Below are 17,652 nucleotides of genomic sequence, written 5' to 3' on the forward strand. Positions count from 1 at the left end.
GGATTGACATAATTTGCCGTAAAGGGCCAGATAGTAATTATTTTAGGCTTTGCAATCCAGAGTCTGACGTAACTACTCAACACTGCTGTTGTAGTGCAAAAAGCAGTCAAAACCAACAGTAAATGAATGAGTGTGGCTGTGCTCCAAAAAAACTGTTAATAAAAGAGGTAGGAGACTACATCAGCAGGCTGTAGTTCGCTGATGCCTATTCTAAAGGCTGGAAACCAAAAATCCATTACCGTCGAGTCGATTCTGACTCATAGTGACCCTATAGGATAGGGTAGAACTGCCCCACAGGGTTTCCAAGAAGCAGCTGGTGGATCTGAATGGCTGATCTTTTGGTTAGCAGCTTAGCTCTTAATTACTGCGCTACCAGGGCTCCAAAGAGTGGAGTGGGGCTAACTAATAGAACACTATATACTTGGACTCATGCCTTGTTTCATACATGAGAAAATTTTATAAACCAATAATTAAAAAACAATAAAGTGATATTATTATTATGTCTATTATCTGGGTACTCAGGTCTAAAACAGAGTTATTTCTGGAATTCCTAACAGCTTATGCAACCAGTAACCTGTGAGACATGTTATGTTATTCCACAAAAGAAATCTCATGTCCAGGACAGTACACACTGGAAACAGTCCCTCAGATCTATCCGTTTTTAGAACTGGCTTATAAATTTAGAAGCATTAGAATCATTCTGAGTCATGGGAAATAGCTACAAACATTTCTGGGAATTAAAATCTGCTAGCTTTGGATACGGAGCCTCTGGGGCGCACAAAGAGTTATGTGCTCATCTACTTGCTGAGAGGTTGGCAGTTCAAATCCACCCACAGGCACGTCTGAAGAAAGGCCTGATGATCTACTTCTGAATGATCACAGCCACTGAAAGCCCTATGAAGCACAGGTCTACTCTGAAATATACGGGGTCATCATGAGTCGGAATCCACTCAATGGCAACTAGCTGTTTTCTTTTTAAAGCTTCAGATACACCATGAAGAGCTTCTATCTACTGAATTGGAAACATTTAACTGTTTAGTCTAACATAAAATACCTAGACTTTACAGTAACCTGGAATGGTTATGAATGTATGTGTATGTGTTCATCTAAACATGAAGGAACCAATATTCCTAACACTGAAGTCCAGAAAATTTCTAAGTTAATTAATAAATACAGAAATAATGTTTATAAAATACTAAGCAGACTACATGTGACATCTGACATGCTGCTCAAAATCAGTTGCTATTCCATTATTCCAACAAACACATCGGTTGTTAATGAAATCTGCTGTACCTGTGCACTACCATTTAAAGGAAAATCTAAAGATAATAATAAACACAGACTTACCTGCAAATATGCATTTAGGTCTTTTTTTCTCTTTTCTAAAAAATCTCTATCCATATTATTAAAAGTCTTTTTACCAGGAAGCTTCAATATGCTTGAGAGATTTTCAAACTAGAAGACAAAATTCATTCAATAGTCTTCTTTAGTTTTTCATAAAACGAGAAAAGAATCTTTCAAGTACCAATTTCTCAATATACCAAAAACATCCTGAACAGATAATTTTGCTTTATTACGTTAAGAAAACTCCAAAAATAGAAAAATATTGTCCAATATGTCCAAAACACAGTTTTAATGTTATTCATTATAAAGAAGTATTTCAACCAAGAATGAAAATGGAGATAACTGATGAAGCTGGGTGACAAGCATATGGGGTTTCATTACATTATTCTCTCTTAATTTTGAGATAGCTCAAATTTTTCATAAGAAAAGATTTAAAAAATATTTTCATTAACAACCCTTTGGCTTGTGAATAAAGTCTTGGAAAATAAAAATTTTCATGTTCAAAGTTATGAGTTTCTGGCTTTTTATAAAATTTAATTTAAAAAACCAAACCCAATGCTTTTGAGTCGATTCCGACTCATAGAAACCCTATAGGACAAAGTAGAATTGCCCCACAGAGTTTCCAAGGAGTGGCTGGTAGATTTGAACTGCTGACCTTTTGGTTAACAGCCAAGCTCTTTACCACTGCACCATAAGGGCTCCTAAAAAAAAAAAATCTAATAGAGAAATATTTTTTAATATCAATGACTTTAATCATTATGATAGTTAACTATTAAGAGACAAATATTAAATAATAAATAGCAGTTATATTACAACTCTATATGTAATACAACTGATACTTCTCTCACACCAACCTCATAAAGAAACTCATAGATTATACTAAGAAAAAAAGAGACATTAGCATGTATCTTCATATAAAACTATAAAGTGTATACACAGGTAAGTCTAGCATTTACAGATTTAATATTTGAGTGCACCTTTGAAAGTTCATATTTAGTCATCTGTGCTGCCTTACTGAAGCACAAATGTTAACCATGCTGGCTGCTAAAAATAGTATAAAAGTAGAGTCATTTAGTTAGTGACGGTGGCTGGCCAACAACCTAGTACCTGGAACTTAAAAGACTCATTGCTCTTCCCATATGATATATATCCTGAAGAATACTAATGTTTCTTAAAGAAAGCTAACTCTTGGTACAGAGATTAAAAAGAAGAGGAAATGCCATGGCTTAGGATAATTTCCAGCCAAAAACTGGAGGATTCTGATAAGTTATTAAATTATAAATCTGATGTCTGCTTAGAGCTAAAATGTGAACAAATTTATTATATATTATATGCAAAACGTAAAGCAGCTCTTTCAGCAACTGCTCCAATCATGGCAAGAAAAACAAAAAAGTGTGGGCAATTTACAGGGAAAATGTTATGCTGTAGTGATATTCACAAATTTGGTGACCAACAAAAGTGCTAGAATGGGTCCTCCTTGAACATCAACTGTCCAGCGGAGAGTATGTGGTTCTACGAATTAATTTTTTTTTTTTAAATCACACTTTAAAGAGGTAAATTTACTCTTTCAGTTTCCTAAGAACATTTAATTTCCTGGAATATTGCTTATCTATATCACCTTATATATTTATATCACCTTAAACTACTGACTCAGTTTTACAGAATGTAAAGTTTATTCTTCCATTACCAAGGTAATATGACCAAAGAAAAACCAAACCCACTGCTCTCAAGTCGATTCCAACTCAGAGTGACCCCACTGGACAAAGTAGAACGGTGCCATAGGTTTCCTAGGCTATAATCTTTACGGAAGCAGACTTTCACATCTTCCTCCCTCAGAATGGCTGGTGGACTACAACCACCAACCTTCTGGTTAGCAGCCAAGTGCTTAACCACTGCGTCATCAGGGCTCCTTGGTAATGGGACAAAAAAAATGTTCCCAGAAACTTTAAAATATTGAATCTTATTAATAAAAGAAAAAAATACATATTAAAATCACAATAATACCAGTTATTTTCTTAAAGTCTAAACTCTCAAAGCAAATTCCTTTTTAAATTATCTATCTGAAATAGAAATATAAACAACTAACAGTTTCTCAAATATTGTTATTACAATAGTAAGGAAAATTTTATTCTCTATAGAAACTTATTACATACTTGATATCTGAAAGATTATTTATAATTTCAAGTAAAAGGTGGCCCCTTCCCTGAAAAGTAATATAATTCCTTCTGCCAAAAATTCATGGAAGTATTTTTAAAGGAATGGAAAAGAAGACATTTAACTAAAAGAATTCACATAGATCAAAACCTTAGTTTTAATTATTATTAAAACCTTAGCTTTACGTATTTCAGTGTTTACAAGACTTAAATATTATAAATAAATCATAGATATTCCAAAATCAAAGATTTTCTTTTTCTACCTTAAACCAAAATAAAAAAACCAAACCCACTGCCACCGAGTCAATTCTGACTCATAGCAACCCTATAGGACAGAGTAGAATGGCCCCATAGGGTTTCCAAGGACTACCTGATGGATTCAAACTGCTGACCTTTATGGTTAGCAGCCAAACTCTTAACTACTACACCACCAGGGTTTCCCTTTCCACATTAAACATATGAAATTTAGAGTCATAACATACTACTGAAAGTTAAAAGAGCTTGAAATTTTATATTAGGATTCAAAATTTCTTCTTATCTGGCATATTACCTTATATAAATACTTTTATTCGGTTATCTTAATGAGTATTCAATATTATCATTTAAATAAATGATAATAAGTATAGTATTTCATCTATACTTATACACAATTGGAACCCTGGTTGCTCAATGGTTAAGAGCTCAGTTGCTAACCAAAAGGTCGGCAGTTCAAATCCATCAGCCACTCTTTGGAAACTCTACAGAGCAATTCTACTCTGTCCTATGGTTAGCTATGAGTTGGAATAGACTCGATGGCAACAGGTTTGGTTTTGGTATATCCAACTGATCCAAAAAAACATAAATGTACAATATCTACTGGTATGCAAGCTCCTGGAGAGCAACAACTTGGTCTGTCTTATTCACTGTTACATCTCCAGCACTGAGAACAGTGCCCCCCTTCCCCCGTCCAAACGAAACCACAGGGAGTGTTCAATAAATATTTGTTGAATGAAAGAAGAGCAGCTCAGGCCATTACTAAAGTAATATCACATTTACCACTAAAATATTTTAATATAAATCTTTTTCATAAGATATAAACTGAGACTATTAAAAATAAATAAACAAATAAAACCTGTTTTAAAATAATTTTACTCCTTTAAAAGTTGGAGCCCTGGTGGCACAGTGGTTAAGTGATATGGCTGCTAACCAAAAGGTCAACAGTTCAAATCCACGAGCCACTCCCTGGAAATCCTAAGGGGCAGTTCTACTCTGTCCTCTCGGGTTGCCATGGGTCAGAATTGACTTGACGGCAACAGGTTTGGTTTCTGGTTTGGCTATGGAGTTAACATTTATTTATGCCAACAGAGTGTACTGTTTACCAACTGGTGATTTACGAATTACTGCATTTTTCTTCTGATATTTTGTAGGGTATCTGAGTTTAGAAAATAAAGACAAGGCAGTGTTAAGAGGCAAACACCCCTAGCCTTATATACAAATGCTTACTGTTTTGCTTAAACTTAAATTTTCATTTATAATTTTAGCTTTTAATCTCTTAGGCTCTGTGAGCAATCTGAGCACTTAAGTTTAAGTAATCACATACTACTGTAATTTTATAGGAAATACAGAGTCAAAACATGTCTACTTTACCTGTACTGTCATTTAAAAAATGAACTGTATTATATCAATTCCATTTAATTTTTGGTGCTTTATGGAATAGGGAAATTTCTGTATGATCTGTTTTAGTAATAAAGTTTTAAAGTATGTTCTTCACTTTTATTTGTCAGTATGACAATATAACATTTATAGCCCTAGCCTAGAACATTTAAATTAGGCATCTTAGCAAAAGCAGCCCTCGTGGCACAATGGTTAAGTACTCAACTGCTAACCGAAAGGTCAGAGGTTCAAACCCCCCAGCTACTCCAAGCAAGAAAAGATCTGGCAATCTGCTTCCGTAAAGATTACAGCCTATGAAACCCTATAGAGCAGTTGTATTCTGTCCTCTAAGGTCACTAGGAGTAGGAATTGACTTGATGGCAAAAAGTAATGACAACAATAGTAGAAAAAATTACAATTATTCACACAAAGAAATTTTCATATTAAATCAAATTCCCACTGATTTGCAAGCAAATAAAATAAATTCAAATTATTTTAAAATTATCATGTTTGGTTAACCTGTGGGGAAGGAGAGAAAGATATATGAGCTATGTGCTTTTAAAACAATATCAAACAGGTGATATTTGAAAAGTAAAGCAATTATTTTTTCATGTGGGACAGAAAATTCTTTTTATCTCTGCAAATAAATCAAGTTAAACATGAAGGAAAACATCTATTCAACAAGAATAGAAGCACAGACATATCCAAAACCACTAATTTCCTTATAAATATAATTCAAAATGGTCCTTTAAATACAGGCTTCAGTGATCAATACTAATTTTCTGGTTTTCAGCTATTAGAGGTTTATCTCCCTTTATCCACAAAATATTTTAAAGAGATTATCATGGTGTCAACCATACTTCTTCCCCTCTCTTAAATGAAAAAGCTATTTTCTGATTTATAAAGTTGTGTAATGTTATTTCAAAGCTTTAGCACACCCAATCAGGTGTTGCTTTTAATTATTATTATTTTTATTGGTTTAATACCAGTTGTATACCTAAAAAGCTTGAATGAATCAAAGACAGGAGTTAAAAATAAATTTCACAGATCTTCTGTTTCAATTCCTCTGGTGACAGTTTTTTTTTTTTTAAGAAAATAAAATATTTAATTAAAAATAGGACAGGGAAATAATTTCTTTACATTTTGTTAAGAATGTGAAGGATTTTTAAACAAATTTAATAAGAGTTCTTACAATTGCTTCTATAAAACAAGAGGGCTGTATTTATTAAGAACTAAAGATATTTGGTTAATGTTAAAGTTTTTTTTAGGTTGTGTTTCAAAATAACAGATCAGGGACTTAATGTTAAACTGTTGGATGAGGCTGCCATTTAAAATAACCATAGCTCTGAATATGTCCCCAAAAAGAAAACCATAAAATGTCCTACAGTGATCCCCATCTCAACTTCAAACCCAAATACCTCTGAAAGCACAACACATGCATACGTGAATCTTAAAATTAGAAACGTACACTCATTTTAATCTTCCAACGTATACCATTGATATACTTGACCACAATGGTTTAGACAGGTTAGAGTTCTCAACATTTGATTTACTGTAAGTGCTTAAAATCATTCTAAAATTTATGATTATATTGAAAAAAAAATTATTTTCTTTCATTAGCTTCAGGCAACATTCCAGCATCCTCAACACTATTTAGAACCAAAGGTTGAATCAAGAAACAATGTAAAGTACATAAGATTTAAAAAACTCATTACCTGTTCAGTGATTCTCATGTGGAAGTCATGGAAGTCACTGTAACGACGATAGGTTTTCCACATCTCCTCACTGTTTAGATTGCGCCGGTGGACGGTGATGGCGTACAATGCATAGGTCTTGCCATGATCATTACAAACGCCTGCCACAGCATATGGGTCATAGTCAGCATATACTAGTCATTTAAAACAAAATGAAGAGGAACAAAAAATACAAAAAGGAGGAAAACGAAGAACAAAAACAAACAAACAAAAAGACAACATGAAATGAAGAATCCGAAATGACAGAGACAAAAGGAGGTCAAAGGATAAAACAAATTCCCATCCTCTATACTCACTTGGGAAACCCTGGTGGCGTGGTGGTTAAGTACTACGGCTACTAACCAAAAGGTTGGCAGTTTGAATCCGCCAGGTGCTCCTTGGAAACGCTACGGGGCAGTTCTACTCTGTCCTATAGGATCACTATGAGTCGGAATCAACTTGATGGCACTGGGTTTGGTTTTTTTCTTTTATACTCACTGGGAAACACTAGTGGCGTAGTGGTTAAGCACTATTGCTGCTAACCAAAAGGTCAGCAGTTCGAATCCACCAGGAGCTCCTTGGAAACCCCATGGAGCAGTTCTACTCTGTCCTATAGGGTCGCTATGAGTCAAAATTGACTTGGCAGCAATAAGTTTGTGTTTGGTATACTCAGTTGGGATGGCTAGGAGTCAGAATTGACTTGATGGCAGCTAAGAACAACAACAGGCCCACATCCATCAGGTGTTATATATAATAGCTCTACTACAACATAAACTAAAAGTTTATGACAGTACCAACCACAGAGTGATGCCTATTTTAGACTCTCTTTCCGAAAAGCTTTTAACTATTATTAGTTATGTTACCACAGTACCAACTGATGGTATAGCATTAGAGTCTCTTAAATTTAATGAACCAAACAAAACAATCATCTTTTGCATGAACCTCCATCCAGCTATATTTCAATAAAAATCTTTTCAACTACATAGACGCAAAAGTCACAAGATGACATTTATCTGTTCTGGCAATTCTCTTTCTTTTTTATGTAATATTCCACAACTTGCAAGTGGAGTTTATTCTAGGGGTTTTAAAAAAAAAAAGGTATTTTCTTAGTGATTAGTCACATACCATCCAAGTCAGGTGGTCTTTAAAATCAAAACCAATTGCCAGTTCGCACTAATTTTAAGTAAGGAGATACACTTTGATTCTTATTCCTTTAACTTGTCTATCCTTCCCATTTCTCTCTCTGTCTGTGCTGTATTCTACTCTAGGTCATTTCCTCAAGTCTCTGAGAGTTTACCAAGTCTTCCGTTATCTATATTTGGTCTATTTCCTAATCCATCTATTGACCTTAATATTGATCACTGTAGGAGGCGGGGTCAAGATGGCTGACTAGGTAGAAGCTACCACAGATTCCTCTTGCAAATGAAGACTCGGAAAAACAAGTGAATCAATCATATACATGACAATCTACGAACTCAGACCATCAAACACAGAACTAAAGAGTTGACCTGAGTGACAAGGGAGTGAAAAGCCACGCCCTGAAGCAGTGACCGCTTCTGGAACCGGCATCCTGCGCCACAGCCTCAAGCCTTCGTGGTTCCCTGGTGCCACAGTGGTGGGGCTGATTGCGGCTTACTAAGATGGGCAAGCACGGGACACAGCCCTAACCCCTAACCCACTGGAGTAACCTTGGTAGAGACTCGGCCAGCGCAAGCAGGCTGCACACTGATGCGACTGACAAGAGAGCAAGCAACCACGGGGAAGCAGCAACTGCTTTCGGAGCCTGGAGCCAGCGTCCCAGTCAGAAAACCTTGGCGCCACACTTTGGACAAAGCGCAGAGGAGCTGAGCGCGACTTTCTCAGACGGCACAAGCACGGGACACAGTCCTAGCCTAGCCCCCTGAAGTAACCTCGGGGGAAATCCAGGCTGCACGCAGGCTGCACAATGACGCAGCTGACAGGAGGAGAAATCACCGGGAAGCAGTGACTGGTTGTGGAGCATAGAGTGCAGCATCCCAGATAGAAAACCTTGGCGCTGGACTTTGGACTAGGACCAGAGGAGCTGATCACGGCTTCCTGACAGCACAAACACTCAGGCCTGACCCTTGGGGGCAATCTCAGCCCAGCCAGTGTACACAGGCTACACACCCCTCTGGAATCTCGGATAAAACAGTCATCACCAAGCAAGATAAGTAACTTTGTCTATATTGCCATGCACTACTCTCTCCTATCTATCTGATCTCTCCCCTCCCTGCCCCAGGCGGCTTCATTAACATTGGAATTTTCTGGGCCAGGGAGTGAAGTGTGGGGGGTGGAGGGGGCGGGGGGGGAGGGGGAGGTGGGTTTTTTTTTTCCTAACCCATTCTCCTGGCCAGCAACTAACAACCGAGGGGGCGAAAAATCCTTCCCTGACTTCCCTAAACTGGAATAAAACCAGCTCCAGCCAAGCATAAGAGATCCAAAGTCTTTGGCTTTCATTTCTACAGGGAACAAGGTAGCTATTATAATGCAAAGGCAATTCTGATAGAGATCTGATTGCAATTGTTTTAACAGAGCAGTGGAAAAAGTTTTCCAGGTCTGATACCTCTCTACCCATTAAACAGAGCCCTCACTGATCCACAGCTGGGAATTGAGGGCTGAAGCTCCACCCAAACCACCTAGCCACCTGCTAAAGGGGTCTGAGGATGGTGACGCCTACCAGTCTTTAGAGGTACAAGCATTGGGTGCTTAAGGTACAGCTGCAGAGCCCACCTACCAAAGTGCTCTAGGAATAGAGACACACCTACCTCACTGGCACGTGGGGGTAGGCTGTCAGCATCCTGCCCTCCTTGGAGTGTGACCTCCTGTCACTACTAGAATCTGGTGCACACAATTAGCACCACTACTCCTCTAAGTTAATAGGTGACAGTCTACACCACACACTTGGTGACCCAAAATCAGAACACCTAAGCTGATTCTTTTCAAGAATAGTGAATGGACTCTTAGGCTTATATATATGGTAACAGCTCAAACCAGCTGGTAATAGGACATAAGCGATTCAAAGGCTACAATAATCAAGACAGTGCAATCTAGTAGCCCATCTGGATATATTGAAACAAAACAAAACAAGAAGATAAGACTCAGTGAGCAAATATAAAATAAATCATTACAATATCTTACAGATGGCTTGGAGACAGCAGTCTATATCAAATCACATAAAGAAGCAGACCATGATTGCTTCTACAAATCCCCAAATTAAAGAATCAAAATCTTTCCCAAATGAAGACACGATCCTGGAACTGCCAGGTGCAGAATATAAAAAACTAATATACAGAATGCCTCAAGACATCAGGGATGACATCAGAAATGAAATAAGGCAATCTACACAAAAAATCAAGGAACAAACTGATAAAGGAGCTGAAGAAGTCAAAAAGATTACTCAAGAACATAGTGTAAAAATTAATAAGCTGCAAGGATCCACAGAGAGACAGCATTCAGATATCCAAAAGATTAACAGTAAAACTGCAGAATTAGACAACTCAATAAGAAGTCAGAGGAGGAGAATCAAGGAATTGGAATGCAGACTGGGGGAGCTGGAGGGTGAGCCAATTGATACCAATAGAGTTGAAGAAAAATCAGATAAAAGAATTTTAAAAAATGAAGAAACCCTAAGAATCATGTGGGACTCTATCAAGAAAAATAACTTGCGTGCGATTGGAGTTCCAGAACAGAGAGGGTAACAGAAAATACAGAGGGAATAGTTAAAGATCTGGAGGCAGAAAATGTCCCTGGCATCGTGAAAGACGAAAGGATATCTATCCAAGATGCTCATCGAACCCCATACAAGATTGATCCAAAAAGAAACTCACAAAGGCATATTATCATCAAACTTGCCAAAACCAAAGATAAATAGAAAATTTTAAAAGCAGCCAGGGATAAAACAAAAGTTACCTACAAAGGAGGATCAATAAGAAAAAGTTCAGACTACTCGGCAGAAACCATGAAGGCAAAAAGGCAATGGGATGACTTATATAGAGCACTGAAGGAGAAAAACTGCAAGCCAAAAATCATATATCCAGCAAAACTTTCTCTCAAACATGAAGGTGAAATTAAAACATTTACAGATAAACAGAAGCTTAGAGAATTTGCAAAAAGCAAACCAAAGCTACATGAATTACTAAAGGAAATTCTTCTTTCAGAAAATCAATAACATCAGATGCCAACACAACACAAGGTCACAGAAGAGAACATCCTGGTATCAATTCAAATAGGGAAATCACAAACACAAAATACGATTAATTTAAACAAGAAAAAAATGCTCAAAACAGGGAACCATTGAAGTCATTATGTAGAAGATTATAATAATCAAAAAAGAGGGACTAAATACAGGAGGCGAAGATCTTCCATATGGAGAGGAAAACAAGGCAATATAGCACAATACAAGTTAGGTTTTTACTTAGAAAAATAGGGGTAAATATTAAGGTAACCACAAAGGGGTCTAACAATTCCATACTTCAAAATAAAACGACTCAGCAAAAATTAATTCAACTACTATGAAAATGAGGAACACACAAATTTACAAAGAAAAACTTCTCAGCACAAAAAAGTGGAAAAATGAAATTGTGAACAACACACACAAAAAAGCATCAAAATAACAGCACTAAACTCATACTTATCTATAATTATACTGAATGTAAACGGACTAAATGCACCAATAAAGGGACAGAGAGTCTCAGACTAGATAAAAAAAAAACACAGTCTGTCTCTATACTGCCTACAAGAGACACACCTTAGACTTAGAGACACAAACAAACTAAAACTCAAGGGAAGGAAAAAAAATATATCAAGCAAAAAAACAATCAAAAAAGAGCAGGAGTGGCAGTATTAATTTCTGACAAAATAGACTTTTAAGTTAAATCCACCACAAAGGATAAAGAAGGACACTACATAATGATTAAAGGGACAATTTACCAGGAAGATATATCCATATTAAATACTTATGCACTCAATGACAGGGCTGCAAGATACATAAAACAAACTTTAACGGAATTGAAAAGTGAGATAGACACCGCCACAATTATAGTAGGAGACTTCAACACACCACTTTCGGAGAAGGTCAGGACTTCCAGTAAGAAGCTCAACAGAGACACGGAAGGTCTAATTGTTACAATCAACCAACTTGACCTCACAGACTTATACAGAACACTCCACCCAACAGCTGCAAAGTATACTTTTTTTTCTAGTGCACATGTAACATTTTCTAGACTAGATCACATATTAGGTCATAAAACAAACCTTTGCAGAATCCAAAACATCGAAATATTACAAAGCATCTTCTCAGGCCATAAGGCCATAAAAGTAGAAATCAGTAACAGAAAAATCAGGGAAAAGAGATCAAATACTTGGAAACTGAACAATACCCTGCTCAAAAAAGACTGGGTTATAGAAGACATTAAGGAGGGAATAAAGAAATTCATAGAATGAAACAAGAATGAAAACACTTCCTATCAAAACCTCTGGGACACAGCAAAAGCAGTGCTCAGAGGTCAATTTATATCGATAAATGCACACATGCATAAAGAAGAAAGAGCCAAAATAAGAGAACTGTCCCTACAACTTGAACAAATAGAAAGCGAGAAACGAAAGAATCCGTCAGGCACCAGAAGAAAACAAATAATAAAAATTAGAGCAGAATTAAATGAATTAGAGAATGGAAAAACAACTGAAAGAATTAACAAAGCCAAAAGCTGGTTCCTTGAAAAAATTAACAAAATTGATAAACCATTGGCCAGACTGACTAATACAGGAAACAAATAAACCGAATAAGAAATGACATGGGCCATATCACAACAGACCCAACTGAAATTAAAAGAATCGTATCACGTTACTACAAAAAATTGTACTCTAACAAATTTGAAAACCTAGAAGACATGGATGAATTCCTAGAAACACACTACCTACCTAAACTAACACATTCAGAAGTAGAACAACTAAATAGACCCATAACAAAAAAAGAGATTGAAAAGGTAATCAAAAAACTCCCAACAAAAAAAAAAGCCCTGGTCTGGACAGCTTCAATGCAGAGCTCTACCAAACGTTCAGAGAAGAGCTAACACCACTACTACTAAAGGTATTTCAAAGCATAGAAAATGACGGAATACTACCTAACTCGTTCTATGATGCCAGCATATCCCTGATACCAAAATCAGGTAAAGACAGCACCAAAAAAAAAAAAAATTACAGACCTATATCCCTCATGAACATAGATGCAAAAATACTCAACAAAATTCTAGCCAAGAGAATTCAACAACATATCAAAAAAATAATCCACCACAACCAAGTGGGATTTATACTAGCTATGCAAGGTTGGTTCAATATTAGGAAAACAATTAATGTCATCCACTGTATAAATAAAACAAAAACAAAAACCACATGATCTTATTAATAGATGCAGAAAAGGCATTTGACAAAGCCCAACACCCATTCATGATAAAAACTCTCTGCAAAATAGTAATAGAAGGAAAATTCCTCAACATAATAAAGGGCATTTATACAAAGCCAACAGCCAACATCATCCTAAATGGAGAGAGCCTGAAAGCATTTATTTCCCTTGAGAACGGGAATCAGACAAGGATGCCCTTTATCACCGCTCTTATTCAACATTGTGCTGGAGGTCCTAGCCAGAGCAATTCTGCTAGACAAAGAAATAAAGGGCATCCGGATTGGCAATGAAGAAGTAAAATTATCTCTATTTGCAGATGACATGATCTTATACACAGAAAACCCTAGGGAATCCTCAAGAACACTACTGAAACTAATAGAAGAGTTTGGCAGAGTTTCAGGTTACAAGATAAACATACAAAAATCACTTGGATTCCTCTACATCAACAAAAAGAACATCGAAGAGGAAACCGCCAAATCAATGCCATTTACAGTAGTCCCCAAGAAGATAAAATACTTAGGAATAATTCTTACCAAAGATGTAAAAGACCTATACAAAGAAAACTACAAAGTACTACTGCAAGAAACTAAAAGGGACCTACATAAGTGGAAAAACATACCTTGCTCATGGATAGGAAGACTTAACATAGTAAAAATGTCTATTCTACCAAAAGCCATCTATACATACAATGCACTTCCAATCCAAATTCCAATGGCAGTTTTTAATGTGATGGAGAAACAAATCACCAACTTCATATGGAAGGAAAAGAAGCCCCAGATAAGTAAAGCATTACTGAAAAAGAAGAACAAAGTCGGAGGCCTCACTCTACCTCATTTTAGAACACATCATACAGCCACAGTAGTCAAAACAGCCTGATACTGGTACAACAACAGGCACATAGACCAATGGGACAGAATTGAGAACCCAGATAAACCCATCCACATATGAGCAGTTGATATTTGACAAAGACCCAGTGTCAGTTAACTGGGGAAAAGATAGTCTTTTTAATAAATGGTGTTGGCATAACTGGATATCCACCTGCAAAAAAATGAAACAGGACCCATATCTCACACCATGCACAAAAACTAACTCCATATGGATCAAAACCTAAAGACTAAAACGATAAAGATCATAGAAAAAAAAACAGGGACGTTAGGAGCCCTAATACAAGGCATAAACAGAATACAAAACGTTACTAAAAATGACGAAGAGAAACCAGATAACTGGGAGCTCCTAAAAATCAAACACCTATGCTCATCCAAAGACTTCACCAAAAGAGTAAAAAGACCACCTAGAGACTGGGCAAAAATTTTCAGCTAAGGCATCTCTGACCAGCGCCAGATCTCTAAAATCTATACAATTCTGTTAAAACTCAACCACAAAAAGATAAAGAACCCAATTAAAAATTGGGCAAAGGATATGAACACACACTTCACTAAAGAAGATATTCAGGCGGCTAACAGATACATGAGGAAATGCTCTCGATCATTAGCCATTAGAGAAATGCAAATAAAAACTATGATGAGATTCCATCTCACTCCAACAAGGTTGGCATTAATCCAAAAAACACAAAACAATAAATGTTGGAGAGGCTGTAGAGAGACTGGAACACTTATACACTGCTGGTGGGAATGTAAAATGGTACAACCATTTTGGAAATCGATCTGGTGTTTCCTCAAAAAGCTAGAAATAGAACTACCATACGAGCCAGAAATCCCACTCCTTGGAATATATCCTAGAGAAATAAAAGCCTTTACATGAACAGATATATGCACGCCCATATTTATTGCAGCACTGTTTACAATAGCAAAAAGCTGGAAGCAACCATAGTGTCCATCAACGGAAGAATGGATAAATAAATTATAGTATATTCACACAGTGGAATAGTATGCATCGATAAAGAACAATGATGAATCTGTGAAACATTTCATAACATGGAGGAACCTGGAAGGCATTATGCTAAGTGAAATTAGTCAGAAGCAAAAGGGCATATATTGTATAAGACCACTATTATAAAATCTTGAGAAAGAGTTTAAACTGAGAAGAACACATTCTTTTGTGGTTACAAGAGGAGGGAGGGAGGAATGGTGGGAGAGGGTTATTTACTGATTAGATAGTAGATAAGAACTACTTTAGGTGAAGGGAAGGACAACACTCAATACAGGGGAGGTCAGCACAACTGGACTGGACCAAAAACAAAGAAGTTTCCAGAATAAACTGAATGCTTCGAAGGTCAGCAGAGCAAGGGCGGGGGTTTGGGGACTATGGCTTCAGGGGACATCTAAGTCATTTGGCAAAATAAATTCTATTAAGAAAACATTCCGCATCCCACTTTGAAGTGTGGAGTCTGGGTTCTTAAACGCTAACAAACGACCATCTAAGATGCATCAGTTGGTCTCAACCCACCTGGATCAAAGGAGAATGAAGAACACCAAGGTCACAAGGTAATTATGAGCCCAAGAGACAGAAAGGGCCACATGAACTAGAAACTACATCATCCTGAGACCAGAAGAACTAGATGGTGCCTGGCCACAACCGATGACTGCCCTGACAGGGAACACAACAGAGAATCCCTGAGGGAGCAGAACAGTGGGATGCAGACCCCAAATTCTCATTAAAAAAAAACAGACTTAATGGTCTGACTGAGACTAGAAGAATCCCGGCGGTCAAGGTCCCCAAACCTTCTGTTGGCCCAGGACAGGAACCATTCCCGAAGCCAACTCATCAGACATGGACTGGTCTGGACAATGGGTTGGAGAGAGATGCTGATGAGGAGTAAGCTACTTGCATCAGGTGGACACTTGAGACTACGTTGGCATCTCCTGTCCGGAGGGGAGATGGGAGGGTAAAGGGGGTTAGAAACTGGCAAAATGGTCACAAAACGAGAGACTGGAAGGAGGGAGCGGGCTTACTCATTAGGGGGAGAGTAAGTGGGAGTATGTAGTAAGGTGCATGTAAGTTTATATGTGAGAGACTGACTTGATTTGTAAACTTTCACTTAAAGCACAATAAAAATTATAAAAAAAAATATTGATCACTGTATTTTTTCACTTCTAAAATTCCTATTTGGTTCCTTTTTCATGCTGTTGTATTCTGGCCTTTGCACCATATTCCTTAACTTTATATTTTTAACACACTTATTTTAAAATCTACTGTATTTTACACAAATAACACGCACCTTCTGTTTGTTTGCCAGCTGTGCCCTCACCCCATGAAGTATTTTCGTAGGTGTGCTACACTAATTTTTTCTACATCAACATGTAAAAAAGATCTGGCATAGAAGCGCTTAAGAAAATACCTCATGGGGGAAGGCGCAACTGGCAAACGAATGCAGGAAGCACAAATTACTTGTGTAAAAATACGTTATTTAAGTTCTTAGGGTGCAAATTATTCCATTTGCTGGATCTGCTGACTCCTTTATTGTGGTTCATATTTTCTCTGTGGCTTATAACGCTTCCTATAAGCTCATTTTCAACAGGTTTTGCTTCTCCCCTAGAGTTCTGAGTGCCCAAGACTGTGGAAGCATTCACATTGAGCAGTGTTGCCACTGTAACTACTGGTTTCAGCAGTTCAGAACCAATTTTTAATACTCTGTGGCTTAGAGACCCTGTGGTACACACTCACTTGAGGCCATCTGAATCCTGACACACTCATATTGAGCTATAAGCTAGACTTTAATTTCTTGTGGGCGAGTGGCACCTTTGCCAGCCATGACCTTGATAGTTCTCCTGTTCTTGTCCTTGAAGGTAGGCTAAATTTTCCCAGTTCTCCTCTCACATCCTACTGCCCTTTGAGACTCTGGGCTTTGTGAAAAGGACTTGGTTCCAGCTTCCTATGGCCCTGGCCATCCTGCCTCTTCTCCTCTTGAGGGAATTAAAATGCTATCAAAATCAAGGTAGCAGTTTTTATGTTCCTATGAGCCTCTTGCTTGAACTCATCACTTCCTTTGTTCTTTTTTATGTTCGAGGACACCTGTAGATTTCCCTCTTTGGCTATTTTTATTATAGTGCTTTTAGCCTTTCCATGGGAAGTACAGGACTTTCCAAAGCAGTTCAGACTACCATATTGACCAAAAGTCTAAACTGTTCTCCTAATAATGGAAAGACACATAATAATGGCCATGGTTTGGGAGTGAATTGAAAGTTTTACTATTCTGTATAAAATTAGGCAAAGAAGGATCTGTGCAGCTTCTTAGCAAATTATTTTTATCACATAAAAGCTAGAAATCTACACTGGCAAATAAAGTTGAATAGAAACCTCTCTCGGGTTTTCACCAAAGTTTTTTTTTTCCCTAACATTTATACTTTTTACTCAAAATTGTCATTTATTCTCTTTCTGTCTAGTATCAGTGTTCCTGACTTGACAAAAT

The 17,652-nt window shown here is 37.1% G+C and overlaps 1 protein-coding gene across 3 annotated transcripts in view; it reads right to left on the reverse strand.

Annotated features, from left to right (window-relative positions):
• Positions 1-17,652, reverse strand: part of SNX13 (sorting nexin 13) — a 161,692-nt gene that overhangs the window by 29,025 nt on the left and 115,015 nt on the right. For all 3 annotated transcript variants that reach the window (XM_049893269.1, XM_049893268.1, XM_049893267.1), the window contains 2 exons: positions 6,845-6,984; positions 1,348-1,455 (listed from right to left, as the gene is read on the reverse strand). In XM_049893269.1, coding sequence (XP_049749226.1) covers positions 1,348-1,455; positions 6,845-6,984 — 248 coding nt within the window. The remainder of the gene's footprint in view (positions 1-1,347; positions 1,456-6,844; positions 6,985-17,652) is intronic.

This window comes from Elephas maximus, chromosome 8 (assembly GCF_024166365.1).
Source record: "Elephas maximus indicus isolate mEleMax1 chromosome 8, mEleMax1 primary haplotype, whole genome shotgun sequence".
Taxonomy (NCBI): Eukaryota; Metazoa; Chordata; class Mammalia; order Proboscidea; family Elephantidae; genus Elephas; species Elephas maximus.